The following is a 23,394-nucleotide window of genomic DNA, read 5'->3' as shown; positions in this document are numbered from 1 at the left end:
CCAGCATTTATTTATCAATCACCTTACTGCACCTAGTCAGGTTTTCTCCCCCACAAGAAATAAGAGAAATCTGGCCAACTTTTTTTCCCCATATAACTGTGTTTATTTGGCCTCTGTCACCTGTTCCCTAGAACAGTGTTTCTCCAAGTGTGGTCCCAGACCAGCAGCCTCAGCATCGTTTAGGAGCTTATTAGAAATGCAAACGCTAGAATCCCACCCCAGACCTCCTGCACAAGAGACTACAGGAGTGGGGCCCAGGCGGCAATCTGTGTTTAATAAACACCCAGGTGATTCTTAAGCACTAGAGTGTGCCTATGATCTTGCCCCATTATCAGCATTTCAACTGTTAAAGCCAGGGCAAAACTTTAAGTTTACTTTCTTCTAGATACTGCAGCCACTGAATTCTTTCCCTCATCACCACTACCCCCCGCCTCCCGCCATAAAATCTTAGCATTTTGGAGCTAGGGGGTACTATAGAGGTAATTTAGTTCTAGGCTCACAATGTTGTGTGTGAAGGGGAGACTGAGTTTAGAAGAGCTAAGTGAATTGCTTTATCACACAGTTCTTATCTAGAATCAAGGCCAGTGCTCTTTCTACCACATTCATTGCCTACTGTATCTGTCATCTTTCTTCCTTCCCTTCCCCTGCCTTTCCCTTTTTCTTTCATTTCTTTCTTTCTGTCTCATTACTTCCATCTGCCTTACCTTAAGTCCACCGCTCCTTTTCTTCTGTAGAGCTCTCTATCGTCTGGGTTAGTCAACCACTGAAGTTAATCACAATTAGAAAATTCGTAGACTGTCTATATTGATCCTCTTGTTTTTAAAGTTTGGTTCATTTTGACCAATCTTTTGCCTCTTGGGCTACTAAAGTGATGTTAAAGCTGTCAAAATGTTTAGTTGTTTTTACATTGACTTTTTTTTTTAACCCAAACTAATTGTCAGGGGTATTTCTGCCCATATTTGCCCACTGATGGAGACAATAAAATAATCAGATTAAGAATAAAGGTACCAGTACAAGTTCTTCTGCTAGTTGATTAACTGTTCATGTCCTGTGTTGATTGGACATTAGCCATATCATTTGCTTAGAAAAGTAGTCCTACTCTGTAACCTCTTATTTAGAATTGTTTAGAGAAATCAAAGAATAGCATATGTGGTTTTGGTTACAGTTTTAAACCTACTGTGTCGCCTCCAGTAGTTCTCCAAAGATGGCTGCTTGAATAGATTATAACACCCTGGAAACCTCTGACTATTCTCAAAAGAAACTGAAGCTTTAAAAGTAATACAATTAATTAAGTAGAATAACGGTGTTTTTCTGTCTCTAAATTGTAAATTGTATGTCCTTTGGTTCACCACATTATTTTACTACATGTTATTAGAGAAAGAGTTTATCTTTTCAGTAGTAACTTTACTCTTCGATGAAACCCATTTGTATCTCTAAACTGTGGGCTCATCTCCATGAAAGGATCCTGATTTATTTATCTACCTAATTATTGTGTTTTTGTCATTTGCTCTTAGGGAATACCTCTTACAAGGGTTAATACTTTGTAACTAGGTATGCTGTTTTATATCTTTAGCTCCTTGTAATCTTACATCCCTATCTCCTCAATTCTTTGTGGATCTGAGTTTGCTGATATCAAAGGGCTAAAAGAAGTGATGAATCTAATCCAGATTCGTAACTCACTCCAGCATTTCGGCTTCGCTATTTGGTCGTATAGAAACCAGAATATTTCCCTGTCCCCACTTCCATCAGCCAAGTCCTAAGCAGAAGTATTTAAAGAAGCCCTGTGTCACTCCCTGAAATGGAGCATAAGTGTGGCTTGCCATCAAATTACCCAACATCAGCCTGCGCTAGTCTACTGAATTTTAACCAGGTGAAAGCTCTGTTTCTTTATGTCAAAAAGCAAAAGTTGCTGATCTGCACACAGCTCAAGCCTTTGCTTCAAACTTTCCCTGTCAGTGCAAGACTTTGCTTTCTAGATCTTTGGTACTTAGCAGGATCGGCCACTAAGCTGTATCTTCTTTTGGTCTCCAATATTCTCTGCTGTCAAATTAGCTAGATAAGAAATTCATGAACCCCCTCGCCCTCCCCCATGAAACACTAAACCTTACTTAGGTAAAAATTTTGGTGATAATTCATCAGTCACCAGCTTTTGAGGAAGTAGCGGTCATTTACATAAAGCAGTTGTCTCTGAAAATCCAGTCTTCTTGACAGATGATCATAGCCCACTTGTCTATCCCCTTAGCACAAGAAGGATTGTTTTATAACTCCATATATAAAATTACATAAATGACTGTCTTCTGACCCCACTCCTAGTAGAAGTTGACTTGGTATCAGTGGAGCCAGTGGACTGTACTCAGAGTTCAGTGCATATGAAATTGTGTTAACTGTGGTCCTCTTAGCCAAATGGACATAAAACTTTGTCTCTTCAGATTTTCCCACATGCCACTATGAGAATCTTGAAGAGAATCCATAATATTTACTCTCTGATAGATAAGAATATTTCAAATTTGATATTGCGATCCATTCTTAGGTCCAGTGTAGCTGAGCTGGACATGAATTGAAGAACCAGGATTAGAACTAGAAAATAAAACCTATCTACTAAAAATGTTATATATGGGACTTTGTCGTGCTTAAGGCCAAGCCATAAATGGCTCTCTTACAGGATGAGCAAAGAAGCCTTTTTAAAAGCCATATTGTGAGTGCTTTATAACCATTTCAAGTATGCATTCCAAATAGTCTTCCTGTATCCTCTTTAGATATTAAGGAGCAAGTATACTAGAAATAAAAATCCAGATGGAATTATATGGATTTTAGTACTCATTAAAAAGAAATTAAATAGGTTCATTTCCAGTGTATTAAAATTTAATTTATACTCTACCGAGACCTCCTAATATTTTTCACACTGTAATTTAATTCAGTAAACATTCGAACACCTATTTTGTAGGTATACACTAGGTACGCTGGAACATTTAAAGATGAGAGAGACACTGGTCCCCAGAGACTTGACAGTTTTTGCCTATGGATCTCACTATTCGGTTTCAGCTAAAGTGGTTATTTCCTTCTGAGTCATGTTGTTTAACAAATTCTTTGTGCACACAAGTTCTTTGATTTTTAGGTACGAGATTAATACTACAATGCTCTGTAGAAAATAACCCGAAATCCAGATTTTATCGTGAATTATCCCAGATATTCATTGTTTACTACATGCAAGGGACTCTGTTAGACCCAAGGGAGTGGCAGGGGCTACTAGGACATGAGACCTGCCCTCAAATAGATTTCAGAATAGTAAGAGTGGCAAAGTATACACAGGTAACTATTTTGCCCTCTTTCGTGATCTCTTTTGTACTTATGTTGTACCTTGTACTATAAAGTATTCTGATCATTCAAAGGGACATCTGTTTGGAAAAATCAGGTAATAATTACGGCAAAAGTTTTATAATATATTTTTGACCTCAAAAATATGTGAGGTCACATGTTTTATAATTTTTTAACAAAAATAAGCCTGTGATCTATTTTAAATGTTTTTTCACTTGAAAAAAAAAACTTTAATTTTTTTCTTTGATCACCTTATTTTACTGTTAGTGTTAGAGCATGGATTTTTTAGAGCAAAGACCTATTTAGTTGAACTTTATCTTAAATTCACTTCTTTCACTTTATTTTGGGGCTATGTCCAGGCCTGTCAGTTATTCAGTCACTTTGCTTCTGTAATGCAGACCTCCCTCCCAGGAAGTCGGGTGGATCAGCTAGGAGTTGTAAGGATTCCTACCCAGTAGTGCTGACAGCTGTGTGCAGAAAAGGTTAGTTTATCAAAACCATTTCTCCGAAGGGTAGACTTAGTCACACTTCCGCTGTGCTTACCAGGTTTAAAATGTCTCCCTCTTAGAAGAAACTTAGAGGCCTCTATTTTGAGACTACTTAAAATCTCCAAAACAGTTTTAATGTTTTAGGGACCTGCTTACCGTATCCCAGACCTTTATTTGGTATATTCTTGATTTGGTTTTTCTTCTTTTTTCTTTGTTATTACCCTATATTTAAGGGAGAAAAATAATTTTAAACTGAGCAATTGCTTGGTGTAACTTCTGCTAATTTTCCATTTCATTTTTTAGTGTAATTCTTGATTTACACTAAAATTCTTACTTCTAATAAAGGTGGTAAAAACACATCTATCTGTAAAATTGTAAGTTCTTCCATTTATTTAGAGATTGTAATGTTTGGGAAATTAATGGTCAGAGTTCAGCAATTAAAACAAGAATCCTCCTGAAAACCAAGGAAAATAATAATTATCCAGTATCTAATCATATTTCACCCTTTAAAAATCTTACAGATATCACTCACTTTTGTTTTTTCTTCCATTCTGTGTCTGTGAAGCTTCTCTGCCTTGCTCTAAATCAGCAGTTTTCATGCAGCTGTTGCCTCATCAAGGTACTCTTTACTTTTGTCATCTTTGCGCGAAATACTGCTTACCCTGCGCTCATCCTGGGCACATGGCATGAGACTTCATTCACCAATCCCTGTAAGCAGAGTCTGGTGCAGGCACCTAAAGAATTTGTAAGGCCATTACTGTAAGGTCTGGACGCTTACGGTGCCACAGGGCTGAGACCTGTCTCGATGAAAGAGCTGTTCATGCTCCCCCTGAGCACTGAAGATGCCGTCCCAGCCCTGGACTAACACAGGCAGCTGAACAAGAAACTCCAGGGAGAGTTAATAGAGAAAGGAGGGTATGTGGTTTGGGGAAGGGTTTTTAGCTTAGGAAGTATTTATTTTCCCCAAATATAGATACAAAGCCAACCCCAGCATTTCCGTAGAAATTAAAGCTGGCTGTCCACTCTGTCACCCGTGTTAAAAAGAAAGGAATGTGGTCCTTAGTTAGCTCAAAGGACTAAGAAGAAAAAAATGTGATACACTTATGTCTAATTTATAAAAGATGCCTTTTCTTTCTTTTACCTTTCTGTAGTTAGTATATGGAAAGATTAGACTTGTATAGAAAAAGAGGTGATAGCAATTGATGAAAGACCATTACAAATATTTTTAAAATTCTTATAGTCACTCTTTTGTATATCTAGCTCAAAATATGAATTTTCTAAATATATATTTAACACGTTTCCATCAATGTATTACTATAGCATAAGAACAAGCTATAGTTATCTTTTCTTCTAAGAAGACTTATATTTCTTGCTTATTTACATTAGCTTCAGTAATTTTATAAATCCTAGTATAAAATTCAAGTCCTATGCGTTTGTTCTAAAATTCCTTTCAGCACTTCACTTGGTCTTTTTTTTTTTTTTCAGGTATTAGGAACATCTTAATTTATGCAGTAATTATCTGTGTGCAAAAAGTCTTCACCTAGCCTATCTGATTCTTCTAACAATCCTTTGAAATAGGCACGTCTACTGTTATTTTTTAATTGCCAGATTAAGAACTGAAACCAAATAAGAGTTCTGATCCAAACAGACTGGAACCTGGGTCTTCTGATGTGCCTCACTGTATGTGTAACAAATGAGCCTTCTGACAGCTTTGCCTTCTCATAGATGCAATAAGAGTTTTCTGACAGGTTTGCCATATGATATATGTGATAAACTAAGCAATGCAGATTCAGGGAACTTACTATCTATCGCCTTGTGCAGGTGGTGGGAGGTTTGGATTATTATGTCTTTTATTTTTGTTGAAAAACTTCTCACAAATCACCTAACCCATTTTTCCTCAGCTTCTCAAGAGCTAAAAGGGATTCGATCCTTTTATTATTTCATGAAAATATTAGGTTCCAGTTTGAGAAATCATTTTGGTGTTTAAAAAAATAGGGGACTTTTAAAAAATTATTTGTCAGCCTGGAACTATATCCCTAGTTGTCAAAATAAACCCTGATACCTGCCTTCAAGGAACTCATGTTTGAGCAGAGGAGATAGACATATAATAGATATATAAGTTATTTATATATGTTATTTAACTATAGTGTAATCTAATAATTTTTTTCCCACTTAGTTCACTGAATTTTGGCCAATAACACCTTTTATTTAGGATTTTATCTTTATCTGGAACCACCACAATTCACTGAAGCACAGTGCTTATTCATACACTGCTGTAGAGAATCTTCAGCTTCTTCTGCCCTGCATGTTGTTTGTAACTGGCTGCATGCTTAACTACAGCATATCTAAGGGAATTTAAACTATCAAGTCAGAACCACAGAGGTTTTTACCTTTATTTCACTTGGGTGGTGGCCTTTGGATTTCTGTCACCTCACGGATTTCTGCTTTTGTGCCCACTGAGAGTCAGAAGGGAAAGCCAGTGCGTAGGGGCATAAGAGAGACCAGGATGCAAAGCCTCCAAGCAGCCTTGATGAGCAGGAGTGCAGCACCAAGGTCTACTCACCAACTTAAAATATAGTATGTACCAAAGCAGGAAGGATCTGTCTCCAATTGGGCAGTCAGGCTGATAATCTGAGAGTTTTTCCTATAGAATGTTGAGACCAAATCCTTCACTACATTCTAGAAAGGTTTCTAGATTTATTTTCAAAGGGTTAAAAAGAAGAATGCTGCCAAAATTCTCAAAAGTGAGAATTATGCTTAAAAACCAGGATACTGGTGTCATTCTGTTTCATACTAACCTGGCTTTTTTCAAGGTGCTATTTTTTGGTATATATATAATGCTTTTTTAAATTGATTTTTTAAAAAAAACCTCCAAGATTTTTATGTCAGCTTCTCCTTAGATCCTTAAATAAAACACCTTTGCTGTGAAGTTGAACTTAGGAATCACAATCATGCCACATTTACTTGTGTGTGACTTGTAGGGTTGGGTCACTAAGTAGGAAGAAAACATATACACAAAAACAGGTAATGAATTGAGATGAAAATTGAGTAAAAGTGGGACATCAGCCTCTCACATAGCATTGAAGCTTTGGGTTATCAGTGACAGTCCTAGGTCAGTGATACTTTAAGATTTTTAATTAAAAGGAACATATGCTCATTAGGGAAGAAATTTTAAAATTCAGCAAAATAGAAGAAAAAATCACCTGTAATCCCACCACTCTTAAGATAATCACTGTTTATTAACATTTTGGTGCATCTCCTTCCAATTTCTTTTCTTTATGTAGTTGAGGTCACAGTATGTGTAAAACTTTATTGCTTGCTCTTACCCTTAACATTTACTGGGGTGGCCAAAAAGTTCATTCGGGTTTTCCCATAAGACGTTATGGAAAAACCCGAATGAACCTTTTGGCCAGCCCAATAAAATTTTATTTAGAGGTCTGAAAGTCACTTGCTTAACAAAGCAGGAAATGGAATATTCTTAGTATGTCTTTGAAGAAAAACCTTCACCCTAGTGACTTACTCTGATTATAATTTATATAATTTTAATTCTTAAGAATTAAACTGAACAGGCCCTTGTCCTCAGATAGAAGCTTTGCTACCTTGCAGCGTGGTGACTGCTTTCCCCCCCCACACCCCCAGAATGAGCCATAGTCCAGCAGTGGCAAGGCTGCACCAAAGGTGGTCACACAAGAAAGAGCCCCAGAGTGGAAGATTGCTGGCAGAGGGCCACTGGCCCTCCAGTGGTCATCAACACTGTGTCCCTCCTGATGACCATCCCCTGGTTGTTTCAAACCCTTATCTTTAAAGTTCTAGTTTTGCCCGAATCTTATTTCCTATTAAGGAAATAAACCTAGATAAGGAACTATTGGACTTGAACTTGTAGGCCACATGCAAATTTGAGGAAATGGAAAGTCAAATACTCAGACAAGTTCATGATCACTTCAGATGGGAGAAGCTAAAAAAAACTTTTGTCTTTTCCAATAAAAATATGGCGCCACCCCACTGGAGATCAGGGGTTGCATGCTTTTTGGCTCTGAATTGCAGCCATCACATTTAAAAATGGAAACATCAGTTCAACCAATGTTTGTTGAAAAAGTCGTCAACTAGATCTTATAGGAAAATAAAAATGAATGATGAACGATCTTTGCCCTTCTAGGTGCTTTTATTCTAGTAGAGAAAGTATGACATATACACAAGTTGTGATAATATAGGCAAAATATAAATGCCATATAAAAACAGGCAGAAAAAAGGGGAGGGAGAAAATAGTTCTGGCAAGAGACAGGAGAACGCATCATGAAAGAAACAAGATGAGAAGAAATACGGGTTGCATTTTATCTTGTAGAGATTGGTAAGGCAATTGAAAGAGCTGCACAAACACACATTACAGAGTTCAAGGCACATTCAAGGGATGATGAGCAGTCTCCTTTCAATTTTGTTATTTTTTTTTAAAAAGCTCTAGAGAAGATGCAAATAAATATGCAGAAGAGAATAAAAATCATCCAGAATTCTGCGACCCAGAGAAAAGTTCTTTGAACATCACAGTGTATTTTCTTCCGTTTATCTTTCTACCCGTAGGATTAGATTGGAACAGATTCAAGAGTGGGTTCACTATGCTTGCCTCCTGGAGAGGTGTTGCTGACATTTTTAATGATGCACTCACACTCCCAGCCCAGTGCACTTTTTCATATGCCTGTGTTCCTCTGATAAGCTCAAGACAGCAAACCTCTATGGAGCCTGTGTAAACCAGACCGTGTGCCTGTAGATGCCTCATACTCTGAGTTGAATTCAAGGCTGAATCCAAACAAAGATGTGTGGCTCCTAGAAGCAGGTCATCACAGATCATTTCCCGTTCAAGAACCAACAAACAGATGTGTGGGTCTATGTACATTTTCAGGAACATAAATACTTTTTGACTTGAAGTACTATTTTTTGTCCAAAAATAGAAATTTTTCCATTCTCAAATTTACTGTTTATTTTAAAATTCAGATGGTACAGATAAGAATAAAGTAGGGAATTCCCTGGCTGTCCAGTGGCTAGGACTCCACGCTTCCATTGCAAGGGGCATGGCTTCAAGGAACTAAGGTCCTGCAAGCCGTGTGGCTCAGCCAAAAAAAAAAAAAAAAAAGAAAGTAAAAATTACCTGAAATCACACCATCCAGAGATAACATTTTTTGGCAAATGTTTTCCCAGCCTTTTTGTTTGTTTATTTGTTTATTTTCCCCTGTATGTGGATTTTTTCCCCCTAATCCAAAATTATAGTCATTTTTCTGTATCAGTAAATATCAATCAGTACTTTACTTTTTTTTTTTATTTTTATTTTTTTATTTATTGGCTGCGTTGGGTCTTCGTTGCTGCACGCGGGCTCTCTCCAGCTGTGGCAAACAGGGGCTACTCCTCGTTGCGGTGCGCGGGCCTCCCACTGCGGTGGCCTCTCCCATTGCGGAGCACAGGCTCCAGGCGCACGGGCTTCAGCAGTCGTGGCTCACGGGGTCTAGAGCGCAGGCTCAGCAGCCGTGGCGCATGGGCTTATTTGCTCCACAGCATGTGGGATCCTCCCGGACCAGGGCTCGAACCCGTGTCCCCTGCATTGGCAGGCAGATTCCCAACCACTGCATCACCAGAGAAGTCCCAGTACTTTACATTTTGATACAAATTGCTAAAATACTTTTTGCTTTCCTACCAATAGTTATGTCAAAGGTGGGTATAATCGGTCTAATTATTTTAGTAAATTTTATTGAAGTATGACAGAAAAGCACACAGATTATAAATTTACAACCTAATGAACTTTTAAGAAGTAAACATACTTAAAAATCCGGTATCCAGATCAAGAAACAACATCGCCAGCACCCCAAGAAACCATCCTCATGCCCCCTTCCAGTCACTTCTTCCCCAGAGGTAACCACTATTCTGTCACCTGTCTAATTTGTAATCTTTACTAATCTGATGAGTAAAAAATACCTTGTTTTTGCTTCTAGTTACTTTTATGAAGTTACTAATTAGATTATTTATAAAAATACATTGTAGGGCCCAGTTTGAGGAGGTTTAATCTCCTCCATGAGAGAAATAAATGGCCTCTGTTTAAGGTGCAGAACAAAAAATGACTTGCCAGAGTTGAAAAGAAGATCAAAGCAAAAATTCTACAGTATGACCTTTGTGATATATTATTTTCTCAGTAAATATTTGAGTTCCTTTGGGGTAGGCACTATGATTTAAAAAATAAAAAGCATCTGCCTTTCTTTGAAATGACGAATTTCTGTACCTTCTGCAACTACAGAATATATTCTGTGTGTAAACACCAGTAAGGCTACGTGGCTAGAAGCTGACCTCTGCTGGAAGCTTCTGGTATGATTTGGAGGAAGGCGTTCCAGTCTTTGGTGGCTGCTAGCCTTTCATTCAGCTCAAGCCTGCCTGCCTCTAGCTTTTCCTTGCAACTTCTCTGTTTTGTTTTGTTTTTCTTCCTTATGCTATTTTTCTGCCACGATAGCAAATTTTGCTTAACAAAGTGTGAGGTTTTCTGTGTGACAAGATCTTTGTAAACACTCTAGCAGCTGACTATTAAAATGAAGGCAAAAACAATACACCAGGTTGTATCTCGTATACAAATCGTGAGATTCAATCCTGGAGCTTAACACCACAGGAGAGGGGGTAACTGGCTGCTCTGTTTCTCTCCAGGAATCGACAAGGAGAATGTTGAACTCTCCCCTACCACTGGGCACTGTAACAGTGGGCGAACTCGTCATGGATCCGCAAGCCAGGTGCAGAAGCAAAGAAGCGCTGGCAGTTTCAAACGTAATAGCATTAAGAAGATCGTGTGAAGCTTTCTTTCTTTCCTTTTTCAAACAGACTTGACTTATACGGGCTCTTCACTAGTGACCCCTCACCACCGTGCTGTGATGCTGCACTTCATGTTTTATAATGAGCCCATCCAGTCTGCCATGTTGCCAGATGATCAACTCTTGGAGCGTTGCCTAAAGTTAATGCTGCTTTTTTCTTTAACTTTTTTTTCTTCTACTTTTGGTTTGTCTGGTTTAAGCAAGTGTTCAGAACAACTGCAAAGAAAGTGGGAGGTCAGGACACTTGAACTGAGAACATCCCAGTTGTGAGAGAGGATGATTTCTTGAATACTGCTACTACTGGCCAGCTATGAAAGCCATTTGCACAGAGCTCTGCCTTCTATGTTTTCCCCTTCTTCAACATACAAAGTAAAGTGTTAGTCTTATTTACACACTTTTCAAGATAGAAGTTTATGGGAGAAATAATATTATAACCCCAGTATGTTTAATCTGACTTTTAGCTGTGGACTTTTTTTTACCTTACAAAACTGAAGAACCATAGCGGTCAAGCCTCAGTGACTTCATACCATAAAGCCACAGGCGAGGTACTTTGGGGGGTGGGGGAGGAGGGATTTAGTATTTTGTAGTGGGTTCTTAAGAAATACTAACACTTGAGTATTAGCAATAATTACAGGAAAATAAGCGTAACCACATGTATCTTAACATTACTGAATTAAAGAGATGAGTTCTGAGGCCTTATCCAAACTCAGTCATCCAAACTAGTTTATATTTTTCTCCAGTTGATTATCTTTTAATCTTTAAATATGCTAAAAGTCGTTTTTTGTTTTTGTAAGCCAAAACTATACTAAGTATAGTAATTATACATTTTTCCCCTCCTCTTCTTCTTTCCTAAATAATTCCGAGCAGGGTAATCAGTGAACAAAGTGTTGCAAATTGTTCCTAGGAGGTAATTTCCGTAGATGGTTGCATTAGCTCCATACAAAATGGAATGGTACGTGACTATTAGAGTAGACGATGCTTTTATCTTGTTTAATAATTTTCCCAGAAACATAGAATGTGGTGTATATTATCAAAAATTTTTGATGAGATGTATTTTAAATGTCTTGTAATCTTTCCTCTCCCCTCCAAAAAAATCAGGAATCTCTTCAGCAAAAACATTCGGGTTCTATATGATAGAATTGCATTTAATCACTGTGAAAAGACTGGTCAACCTGCATTATTACGACAATAGGGGACCTTAAGAGTTGCTGCTATACTGAATGGTATGGATTATCATGGCATTGGAATTTCCATAGTAATGCAGATCCAATTTCTTTGTGGTACCTGCAGTGTGCAAAATAATTTGACTTCAGTGAATATATTAGTATCTGGATGTTCCAATTTAGGACTAAACCATATTTATTACAAGAAGATATTATCCCCCTATTCCTGGGTTCCCTTTATATGTTAAGGTGTAATGGCTTTGGGAGAGAAGAAGAAACCTAGGGGAGGGGGAGTTTCCTGAAGTGCTATTTCATGAGTGGATTTCAGTAAATTAAATTCCACAGCTAAATCAATGGTACATTTAAATGTTCTGATTTTAATAATATAACACACTTCACATTTATCCACACAGTAACAATGTAATATGTTAATGTAAATAAAATTGCTTTTGATAATTCAGAAAATAACAAGAATTTAATTTTTTTAATTTGTTTACAGTCCTGGGGAAAGTAAGAACCGTTAGCCAAAATGAAAAAAACCTTAGTGTTAATAGTTATTTTGACACTGAATTGTTGGGAAATATTGAAGACAGGTGCAATTAACTAAACTTTTGTTTTTAACTATTGTAGACGCTTCATTAGAATAGAATGTTTATAATAACAGAGCAACTGAGACGATAAGGAATTAAGACTAGAGCTGAGTTTAGAAACAGATCATTAACAGCCCGGTGCCAAGGATGCCAAGCTGCTGGTAAGGTCCACGTTCCCCCACACCCCAGAGCTTCTGGGGTGGGCATCACAACTTCCTGGCTCCTGGAATAAAAGGCAGATGCGAGCCTTTAATCATTTGGGTTCCATGTTTTTCCCTCTTTGTTGTTGGTTTGGTGCAATGACAGTGGGTAGTGTTATGCTATTTTGCTTCTCCTATCAAAATAGAGGAACTTCCAAAGGTTTACCGTTAAAAATATTGATCTTTCCATAAACAAGTTTTCCAAGGTATGCTGTGTCTTAAATTTATTCGTTATTTCCCTCTAGTGTAATGAATGGATGAATTCACTTGAAGTACCTCATGAAATTAATGATCTGCATTGCACAAATCAAAATTGAGCCTTCTTTGAATTGCAAAAATACTTCTTACCAGTACATCCTGGGAATTTGAAAACTTATTAAGGTTTAAGATTTACCTTGTTTGAAGAACTTCTGACTTTTGAGGAAAATCTAGCTTTCCAAGAAACTGAGATGCACATGAGATAAATCTCTCACCAATATGCTTCCTCTGAGAAATGAAACTGTTTTTTAGGCCTCATACTTACAACCTGCACAAGAAATTCTGAAGTTCATAGTAGTTTGCCCATTTTGCATAATTGGATGTAAGTTCTATAAAGTAATTTGTTTGGGGTTTGTGGATGTTTCCCCTGACTTTTTAAAAAGGAAAACATTAACTCACCATGTTTTTTGGCATGCATGATCTCCCTGTTTTATCACTGCCCTGTCCCAGGGGTGTGCCCTTGTTTGCCAGCACCGAGACCCAGTTCACTAGCTTTGGGGGAAGTGGCGAGTGCTCTGTCCTGCATCCACTCAGCACCTGTCCGTTACTGGGTGCCGGCTCTGTGCAGGTCCTGGGCCAGGGCTGAGGACGCCACAGAGAACAGCCAGCTGCCACCCCCATGAACGGATGTCCTGGGGGAGACAGAATGTAAGCCGGCAACCCTCCCTGCTCAGTGGGTTTTAGGGGATTTCAGTTTTGTTTTGGCTTTTCTGTTTTTTTTGGTTTGGTTTTTACATCCCACCCCCAACCCAGGCATAATGAGGCATGTGTTATTCAATGTTACGCAATGGACTTACACAAAAATTCACTCTTAGTGTCAGCCACACAGCTTTTTTTAATGCAGTATATTCACCTGTAAATAGTTTGTGTAAAATTTGACAGAAAAGTATATTTACTACACTGTAAATACCTGTGATGATATATTGTATTATTTTGCTTTTTTGTAAAGCAGTTAGTTGCTGTACATGGATAACAAACAAAAATTTGATTATTCTCGTGTTAGTACTGTTAACTTCTTCCTGCGACTGCGTTACATCATTTAAAGAAAATGCTGTGTATTGTAAACTTACATTGTATATGATAACTTCCTCTCTTTTCCATTCAGGCCCAAACTTTGGCAGTTCCCTTGTCTACAACCTCGTTAATATTGTAAGCAGTTGTACGCCAGCAGGAGAAATACTGCCCAACAGACAAAAATCTACCATTGTAGGGGAAAACTGTAGAAATCCATTTCAGATCATTGTTGTTCCCGTCCCATTTTCCTCCCTGTGTATGTACTCCTCCCCTTTTTTTTAAGTAAAATGTAAATTCAATCTGCTCTAAGATGTGGGGAGTTATTTAATTTCTTCACATGCATCAGCTCTGTTTTCTCACTTCCCCGCACTCCTCCCTGATCTTTTGAAACATTAAGGCCATTTCCTTTCTTTTAAGGATGTCTTGGGTTCTCCTCAAACCACCATCACCACCACCGCTCCATGGGAAGGACCCTTCTATTTCCAGAACCTCTCTAAACGAAAGGTAAAATAATTTTGGTGAAATGTATAGGGGAGAAAAAAGTTTCCCTCGAGCCTCCTAGGGGTCTCTGGCTGAGTCTGAAAATTAAACTGATAAATTAATAGGAGAAAAGCATACACATTTATTTAATACAAATTTTACATGACACAGGAGCCTTCAAAAAGAGGTGAGAAGACCCGAAAAAAACAGTTAAGCCTGAGTATTTCTATCCTAGGTTTGATGAAGAGTGAGCATTTGTGTAAAAATCTGATAGGTCAAAGACTATGAGGTAAGTGTGGTGAAGTGCGGGAAACCTAGCAAGGCCTGTTCCAATTCTCGAAGTCCCTCTGTCTTGTCTTCAGAGATAAGGATGCTCCTTTTCTCCGGGGTTAGGGAGGGCGCCTCTCAAGTGAAGGTTTTACGACCTGTTTCAGGAGAGGATGGCAGGGGAAAGGTCAGAGAAACCTTCCTGCTTCTGCCATTTCCTCAATCTCCTTCAGTGTGCCATATTTTGAGGTCACATGTCCTGAACCCCATCAAATACTTTTTTAGGGCCTGCCAAACTGAGGGGTGACTCCGTTCTCTGGGCTAAGGTGACTTTAGTTCTTTTAAAATGAGCAGTCAGAAATGCCAGGACACCCCGAGATCAACCAGAGGGCATATATTAGGAGCCCACAATTCTCTCCAGCTCTCAGCTCTCCCCAACAGAAACTTCCCGGGCACAGCATGTGTAAACACTGTCAGACGCTTTCCATGGCTCCACTGCTGCGAGTTTTACCATTTTCTTTACCCCATTATGTGGGCAGCTCCCAGATGGAGAAAGAATGCAGCCTAGACCCTGTGGGCAGGACAGAGCTGATGGCTATGAGGGCAAGAGCGTCTGGTATGTTAGACAAAGGGCTAAAAACCATGAAGCAGACACCTGCAGGTCTGAGGCAAGTGCTGGTCTGTTTACGGAAAGACTGAGAAAGCAGAGGAAACTCACCTGGAGAGCATGCCAGCGCTCTGGGCCAGACCTCCAAGGCAGAGTGTGCATACTCTCCAGGGGTGGGGTCCTGGGAGGGAGGGAAAGAAAGAGCCTGTTGGGGGGGTGGGGCGCTGTTGGTGTGGCTGTAAAGCTTCAGGTGAGTTCTCTGGGCACCAGGCTTAAAGACCGCTGAAAATTCAAGTACAGTTGACCCTTGAACAGTGGAGTTTGAACTGCAAGGGTCCACTTACACACAGATGTTTTTCAGTAGTAAACACTACAGTGCTTCACGGTCCGTAGTTGGTTGAATTCATAGATGAAGAGGGACAGCGGATGCAGAGGGGACCGACTATAAATTATACACCACCTTGTTCAAGGGTCAACTATACTGCAAATAGCTATCTTTTCCCTCCAGGCTAAAGCATCATAATCAAAGTAGGGATGCCTTTGGATGATCACCTCTCCATCCCTGGACAGTAAGCTCCTTGAGAACATTGACAATATCATCCACCGTTTACAGGCCCCTGTGCCCATTTTTGCCTGCACAGTTTTGCTTTCTGGGACAGTCCAGGCTAGTCTGGCAATTTTGAACTGTCTGGCCAGAGAAGTTTATCCCCAAGGGGGTTTGGGTAGGGCGGAAACGTGCTGGAAGAATAGTAAAAACTTAACCTACAACAAAGAGGTAGCATCGCAGTGTTCCTTTTTCCAGAAAAAAGTAGCCCATCCCTCACCCCCATGCCCCAAGTGGTGGCCAGCATCTGTAACACTTGCCCTCACCCCTCGTTCTCCCTTGATTTCTATCTGTGAAACTTAGCCTGCACGCTGCACGCCAGAACGCACAGCGGCATCCAAACTCTCTCAAGGGCAGTTGCCCTGAGTAACATGCCAGGCCTGTCTTCATTAGTCAGTCAGTCTTCTTACTGAAGTAGGTTCCACTTAAGACCCTTTTAGCTGCCAATTTAAAAGAAGCCGTTTCACAATGTTGATTCTGTTTCTGTAAATATTAAGCCACACTACAGCAACGTAGTCCCCGTTTGTTTGAATCTCTCATACTTTGTTCTTTTAAAAGTACTGGCTAATCGTAAGTGGATATTTCATAATGTTAATGTGGAATTGTAATTTTAGTAGATTTGGCTTTTTTTTAAAGTACCTTCTAAAAATCCGTTTATATCTTGTAATGTGTACATATGTACATACACCACATATATGTATATATGCATATTTAAAATTTCCAAAGACGCATCATACATTTAAATTGGGCCAAATTTTTCTAGGTCCTTTACCACTTGTATATGCTGTGAGTCAAGCTAGTCATGATAAAGAGAATCCTGTGGGGTTACAGAGTTCAGACATCCCCCATGGGGGCCACTTCCTCCATACAAAATAGGAAAGTCACATCGGAATCTTAATAGGGCCCCTTCCTGGTCAGAGGTTCAGAGAGCATTCCCCAACTTAATAAACAAAGAAAATGTCAACAGAGGTAACCTCAGCTGATTCATTCATTTGTTCAAAGAAACATTTTCAGTTACTATAATTGTGCCAAGCCCTTTGCCAGGCATTGCAGATGCCAAAAAAGAAGAAGAAAGCTTGGTCTCTGCCCTATGCGAGATCACAGTTTAGTCGGGGAAACAGCCACGTAACCAGTGAGCACAGTGTCCAAGGTGTGGACCAGTGACAGGGTCGATGACTGAGGAGTTGGGTCCTGAAGAATGACCAAGAAGTGTGTCCAGGTGGATATGTCCACCGAGCAGTTGAAAACAGGATTATGGAGTCTTGAATGTACAGGGGGTACCTGAGGCTGGGGACGACCTGGCCCAGAGAGCACATGTCGCATCCAGGCGGAAATGCATCCTGGCAGACAGCAGCGCACCAGAGACGAGACTGGCTCGTTCTGTTCTTATTTTCCTCCTTTCGTCCCAATTTGGGAAATGCGCCCTGATCTTGTACATTTAAAAACTCCATGAAGGCATGCCTTAGCCCCAGAGAGCAAAAATAAGGGTACTCTCTATCTTTTTTTTTTTTTAATTAATTAATTAATTTTATTTATGGCTGTGTTGGGTCTTCGTTTCTGTGCGAGGGCTTTCTCTAGTTGTGGCAAGTGGGGGCCACTCTTCATCGCGGTGCGCGGGCCTCTCACTATCGCGGCCTCTCTTGTTGCGGAGCACGGGCTCCAGACGTGCAGGCTCAGCAGTTGTGGCTCACGGGCCTAGTCGCTCCGCGGCATGTGGGATCCCCCCGGACCAGGGCTCGAACCCGTGTCCCCTGCATTGGCAGGCAGACTCTCAACCACTGTGCCACCAGGGAAGCCCTACTCTATCTTTGAGTCTGGCCCAAAGTCAGAAGAGGATGAGAAATATATGGCGAGGGATCCTCCCTCACCAACTTGATAACTTGCGGATGGAAGGCAGAAAGGAATTAGGTCGTGTATGCCTTAAGCAAAAACAGTACCACCGCTCGCCATATGCTCATGTCTAGGATTCTACAGGAGGCCAAAACAATTTTTTTTCCTTAAAATACTGAGTCTTTTTAAGTTTACAGCATTCATTCATTCATCCATCAGACATTTATTGGGCCCCTTGTTTTCAGTGAACTCCAGCATCAGCACCTTTTGGAAATGCTCTCTGTTCTCCCATGGGCTGCACTGAGAGCCTTTCTCTTGGTCCTGTAACAGCTTCTCGTTACAATGTTGTGATCATCAACTGTTCCTGTCTCCCTGGTTAGACTCTGGGCCTCCAAATAACAGGGACTATGCCTTGTTCAAGGAGCTGGATAGATGGTTGTTGAATAACACCTAAGGCTCTATGCTATCAGGAAACTATACAAATAGAATAGAAAAAAAGACCCCATTCACAATATCAAAAATCCCTACCAAAATGGAGATGGCCTATGTAATAAAGATCTGTTGAAAACGAATCCAGACTTTGAGATTTCACACATTAGGAAAGTTTCGAAAATGTATTTTGTCAATTTATGCGTATAGAAAACAAAAAATTCCAGGAACAGTCTTTTATATTATTTTTTTTTTTAGGAACAGTCTTTTTATAATAGGGCATGTCAACCCCAAAAAGAGTAGGGCAAGAGGGACTCACCGGAGGAAAAATAGTTCTTTCAGAGGACTTAGTTTTGCTTTATGGAAGGTCACTGTGTTGTCCTTACTTTCCTCCCGTTGCTGCTGATTCAGTCCGCACGGCGTCACTCAGCAAACAGGCATGTGAGGGCCGCGGGCTGTAAGGAGAGGAGTAAATGGAGAGACAGCCCACAGAGCTGGATGGGAAGAAGCAGAGTGACAGTTGCTCCCAAACTAATCACTGAGTCCACACAATTCCAATCAAGACCCCTACAAGAAGAGAGTGTGTATCCAAACAAAATGATCCTAGGTTCTACCTTATAAAATAGACAAGAAAGCATGGCTAAGGAAAAAAAAAAAATTAAGAGCATACATAGAAACTTTCCTTACTAGATAATAAAACATAGACATTTTTAAATATTTAAAACTGTGATGATGGTAATTAGGTAAATAGAATGGAAAAGACAAAAAGTTCTGGATTATGGTACGGTGTTAAAAAAAAAAAAAAAAGCACCAGTAGCCCCCAAATTTCATTGGCTTAAAAGCCACAAAAGCTTTCTCACCCTGCTACATGTCCATCACTGGTTGGCAGGGGGACTCTGCTCACCGCAGTTTCTCGGGCCCCACAGACTGATCAGCCACCGTAGCAAATGACAGAGGGAAGGAGAGCTGAGACAGCACTGCCCAGGTGCCCCTGGAGTGACGGAGACGTGCCATGGCTGAACCGTCCCATACATGGCCACAGCCACACAGGGCTGTCAAACCCTTGAAATGTGGGTACTGAGACTGAGGAGCTGACTTTTAAATTAGAGGTAAATAGTTACAGGTGGCTAGTGGCTACCAGATTGAACAGCCCAGAATCTGGAGGGTCTCATATCAGCAGTTAAAGGCCAGAGACCAGATGTGCAGTCACTTGTGCTCACAGTCACCGCCAGAACTTGTCACACGGCTCCACAAAATCACAAGGATCAGAAAGAGCTATCCTCTTCCAGAAGGAGGAGAGCTGGAAATGTTGGCCAAGAACATTTACTCCCACAATAGGGAAGGACTTTGTACACCTAAAAGCAGTGGAAGAAATCCTAAAGATTACGCTTGACTACCTAATCCATAAAATATCCCCATGTCCAAAAAAAAAAAAATCACACCCAAATTTAAAGGCCAAAAAACAGGGAGATTGTTCTAATTATAGGGTTCATAAGAATCGATTTTAAGAAAAGACCCAAGTAGAAAAAAAAATGGGCAAAGGACATGAACGGCTAATCCACAGAAAAGAAATACTGTACCACTTGCTAACTACTATATGATGGAAAAGGTCATCATGCTCAGTAGTAAACAAAAAAAATGCAAACTTGAAACAGTGAAATACCATCTTCATCTGTAAAATTAGCAAAGATGTATTTAGTACTCGGTGCTGGTCCAGAGTGTGGTGGGATGGACTCGCTCCTGCACTTGACCTCATCCTTCTGTATCATTAGCCTTAAACATGTCCACACCATTTGCCCCAATAATATTATGTGCAGGGATCTAGTCTAGAGAAATAAGTGATCAGAGAGCTAAGACTTTCATCAAAGCATTATTTATAATATCAAAACACCTGGAGACAACCAAAACATCTGGAGACAACACCTGGATGATTTTTTGGCTAAATATCTATATTCATCCAGCACCTTCTGGAAGCTAACAGGGCTTCCTTATGCACCCTTTAAAAATGGGTTTAAAGAATAATATTTAAATTTGGGAGGAAACTTCCAATAGAATCAAGGGATTAAGAACTGTATATGAGGGTAGATCCCCAATCATGTAAAATATCTATGTATTTTACACATAGGAAACTATAGTTATACATAGGAAAAAGATGAATATGTATGGTTAATTTTTGTTTGTATTTTATTACCTTTTTACATTGAGCATTATTTAAAAACAAAAGTTGTTTTTAAGAGGCGAAGATAATGCTGACTTTCAGTTCTAAAAAGGTATTCGTAATAATGGAACTTACTCAGGCATTAAATTAACAACTACTATCCCCTCGATGCTTTTTACCTTAGTCTTTTTCCTTTTATCAAAAGATAGCTTTTAATAACTAATTCAGATTCCAGGGAGCTGGGTTTGTTTTCTTTCTCCAGGGGCATATTTTTGTACCTGGTTTAGAGCAGTTCTGGGGACACACCTGCTGACTCCATGGACCCCAAGAGAGCACACTGGCCACCACCAGCCCTTCACTATGACTTTATTACTTCTGCTCACAGCTTACAATCTTTCACGGTTAACAAGGCTGGCTGGAAATGGTCCTGGACCTCACGAAGCTCTCGGTCTATTAAGGGGCCTATAAATTTGCGTAGTTGTGTGCACTGCATCGGGAAGGTTGTGCACACTGACTACAGTCCGGTCATTTTCCTCAGCTCTTAGGGCTTCCAGGCACTGGCTCCCTGTCCCCATTCTCCTCCCACTGCTCTGACAGCACCTCCTCCACCTGCCTCTTCTTCACTCGCAGCTCTCTACCCTGCAAGTGTTTTCCTGAACTTTCTCATCTTTTAACACTATGTGAAGTGATTCTAATTCATCGTCACCACTTCACCTCCTTCCTCCCCTCCAGACCTGGATAGCCAACCACCTAATGGCAGCTCTTCACCTCTGCACAGGATTTCCAGTGCACTTCCTCCTGGGCCCCTGCCTTGGCCAATGGCACCACCATCCCCATCAATGCACCTGAGCTAGAACACTGGGAATTATCCTTAATTCCTCCCCACTCACCACCCATCCCCACCACCACACTGGATGGTCACCAAATTATACTGATTGTGCCTTCTGAAATTCCTTCACCATCCCCATTACCTCCCTGCCCATTCAGGGGCCCAGCTCGCTGGCCTGTTTACAAGGGTCCCTAGCATGACCCACTGTCCCCGGTGTACCACATTCTAACCCATCATAGGTGCAGCCAGGACATACTTCAAAGGCTTCCTTCTCACCACCAACACACAGACAAAGTACAAAGTCCTCACCAGGATACGCAAGGCCATCATTTGACCCCTACCTTTTCAAGCCCATCTCCTGTTCCAACCCACTCTAGCTCCAGCCATTCCAAGCTCCTCAGCTGGGAGAGCAAGCACGGAGATGACGGACCGTTACACACGTAACCTAAATATCACCGGTCCCCTCCTTCCTCTGCTCTTGCTTTCAACCCAAACTCACCCTGAAACATGGCCTGGCATCTCCTACCCACTGAAGAATCCACTTGCACAAAACTTTACTGAAGGCTTTACAGGGAGGTACAGGGGGGTTTTCAACCCACAGTCAGCACCTTACAAATCCTCCTAGAGACATGGCACCTTCAGGGCCCATCACTGCCTGGTGGGAGGGATTTCGTCTTTATTGGCCTCTGCGCATGCGCGGTGGCTTTTCTCATGGTGATTCAGATTTGTTCCAGCTTCTCCCCTCAACACGCATCCTGAGAATGGGATGTTTTGCTTCCTTGGATCTCGCGATGCTCTTGTGTGTGGGGGCCTATGCAGACATCATTTCCTTCCGGGGAAGCCTACCTTGTCTTCCAAGAGACACCCCCCCTTCCCCCCGCCCCGAAAGACCATCTCCAGCAAGACTTTCTTCTTGGGCCATTCTCCCTGCTCCCTCGGCAGCTTACATCTGTCCTGGGGGGTTGAGCACTGTGGGTTGTTGGCTGGCTGCTTATTAATCTCACCCCAGGTCCCTAGACTCCTGGGGGAGCCTGTGTGACAACTTATGTCCCTGGTGCCTTGCCCTGGGCCTGGCTCATATGGAGTCTTCAAATCCAGGTGGCATTAGTTAATAACTCCTGTCTAAACATTATGTGCCAGAAAAAAAAAAAAAATATCTCACCATTTACATCCAGGATGGCGCTCGGAAGAGGCCTAGAATTTCTTTGGGAATTCCCCAGAACCCACAAGAAAATGAGCTCGGTGAAGGGAGAGAAGTTTTCCATCTTGTTCACTGATGTATCCCCAGAGCCTAGAACAGGGCTTGGCACGTAGTAGACGCTCAATACCTATTTGTCAAGAGAATGAGTCTACGAAAGAAATGCTGCTTCTAAGGAGTGATCTTAAATTTTAAAACCTCCCTTGAACAGCAGGGGGCGCGGGAGAACCGGGCCTGTCCCCGGGGAGGAGGATCGACGGAGTCGCGGAGCCCTCCCTCTCTGCTGCTTTGCTTCCTTGGGCTGGCGCCCTGCTGGAGACCCCTCTAAACACTGCACCTCAGTTTGTTTCTGAGAATCCTGTGGAGGGCTTCACCCCAAGGTCACCAAGCCGTGCACCCGTGCGTTGTCCTTGTTGGAGAGGTTCCCAGGAGGAAGACCTTGGCCTCTGCACTGCTAAATCTCAGTGATCCTGGCTTGTTCGGCCCAGCTGGCACCGCAGCCCCCAGCCCCTGCTCCCTCCCAGATGTGTATTCAGCAGGACTGGACGCCCCGGATTTCTGTTTTGTTTCGTTTTTAAGCTTTTCAGGTGGGGATGGCAGAATACGTAGCTGGGGCTTTAGTCCAGCGATTCTACTCCAGGACCTTCTGTTCCAAAGCTTCTGTGCAGAAAGGAGCATTGATGGGGGTCAGGAGGCCACTTAGGCCGTGGTCCTAATTCTGCCACCAAAAAGCTTTGTGATCTTGGAGGAGTGGGGGTTGGGAGGAAGGTGTCTCCCATCCTGACAGTCTTTGGCTCTCTGAATGTCAGGCCTTCCGTGGAAACCAGCATCCCTCCTCCTGTATCAGGGTGAGGCCGGTTACCTTTCAGTAAAAAATGGCCCCTACCCCACCCCAATCTTCCCACTCTCCCCTTTATTCCATGCAGTCTGTAACTGAGGACTCCCGCGTTTCTTTCCGGCAGAAGGGGCAGCAGAGAAGGCGGGGAGCAGGGAACGTGCTGATCGGAGAGGACTTCCGGTAGGTGAGACTGGAGGACTTCCGGTAGGTGAGACGCGGGCAGGAGGTCGCTTCCTAAACCGCGAGACGCCCCGGCCACAAGTCACTTCTAGGAGCCATTTCTGAGGCTGATG

The 23,394-nt window shown here is 41.3% G+C and overlaps 1 protein-coding gene across 4 annotated transcripts in view; it reads left to right on the top strand.

The window, feature by feature from the left end:
• NF1 (neurofibromin 1) overlaps positions 1–14,160 on the top strand; it is a 261,374-nt gene extending 247,214 nt beyond the window's left edge. For 2 of the 4 annotated variants that reach the window (XM_036837703.1, XM_036837701.1), the window contains 2 exons: positions 3,714–3,797; positions 10,476–14,160. In XM_036837703.1, the coding sequence (XP_036693598.1) occupies positions 3,714–3,797; positions 10,476–10,618 (227 nt within the window). In that variant the 3' untranslated portion in view covers positions 10,619–14,160. The remainder of the gene's footprint in view (positions 1–3,713; positions 3,798–10,475) is intronic. The other 2 variants (XM_036837704.1, XM_036837702.1) reach the window with 1 other exon arrangement.
• Positions 14,161–23,394: the final 9,234 nt, after the last annotated feature.

The sequence above is a fragment of the Balaenoptera musculus genome, chromosome 20 (assembly GCF_009873245.2).
Source record: "Balaenoptera musculus isolate JJ_BM4_2016_0621 chromosome 20, mBalMus1.pri.v3, whole genome shotgun sequence".
Classification (NCBI taxonomy): Eukaryota; Metazoa; Chordata; class Mammalia; order Artiodactyla; family Balaenopteridae; genus Balaenoptera; species Balaenoptera musculus.
The sequence above is the reverse complement of the archived record's forward strand: the minus strand, read 5'-3'. Positions and strand labels throughout refer to the sequence as shown.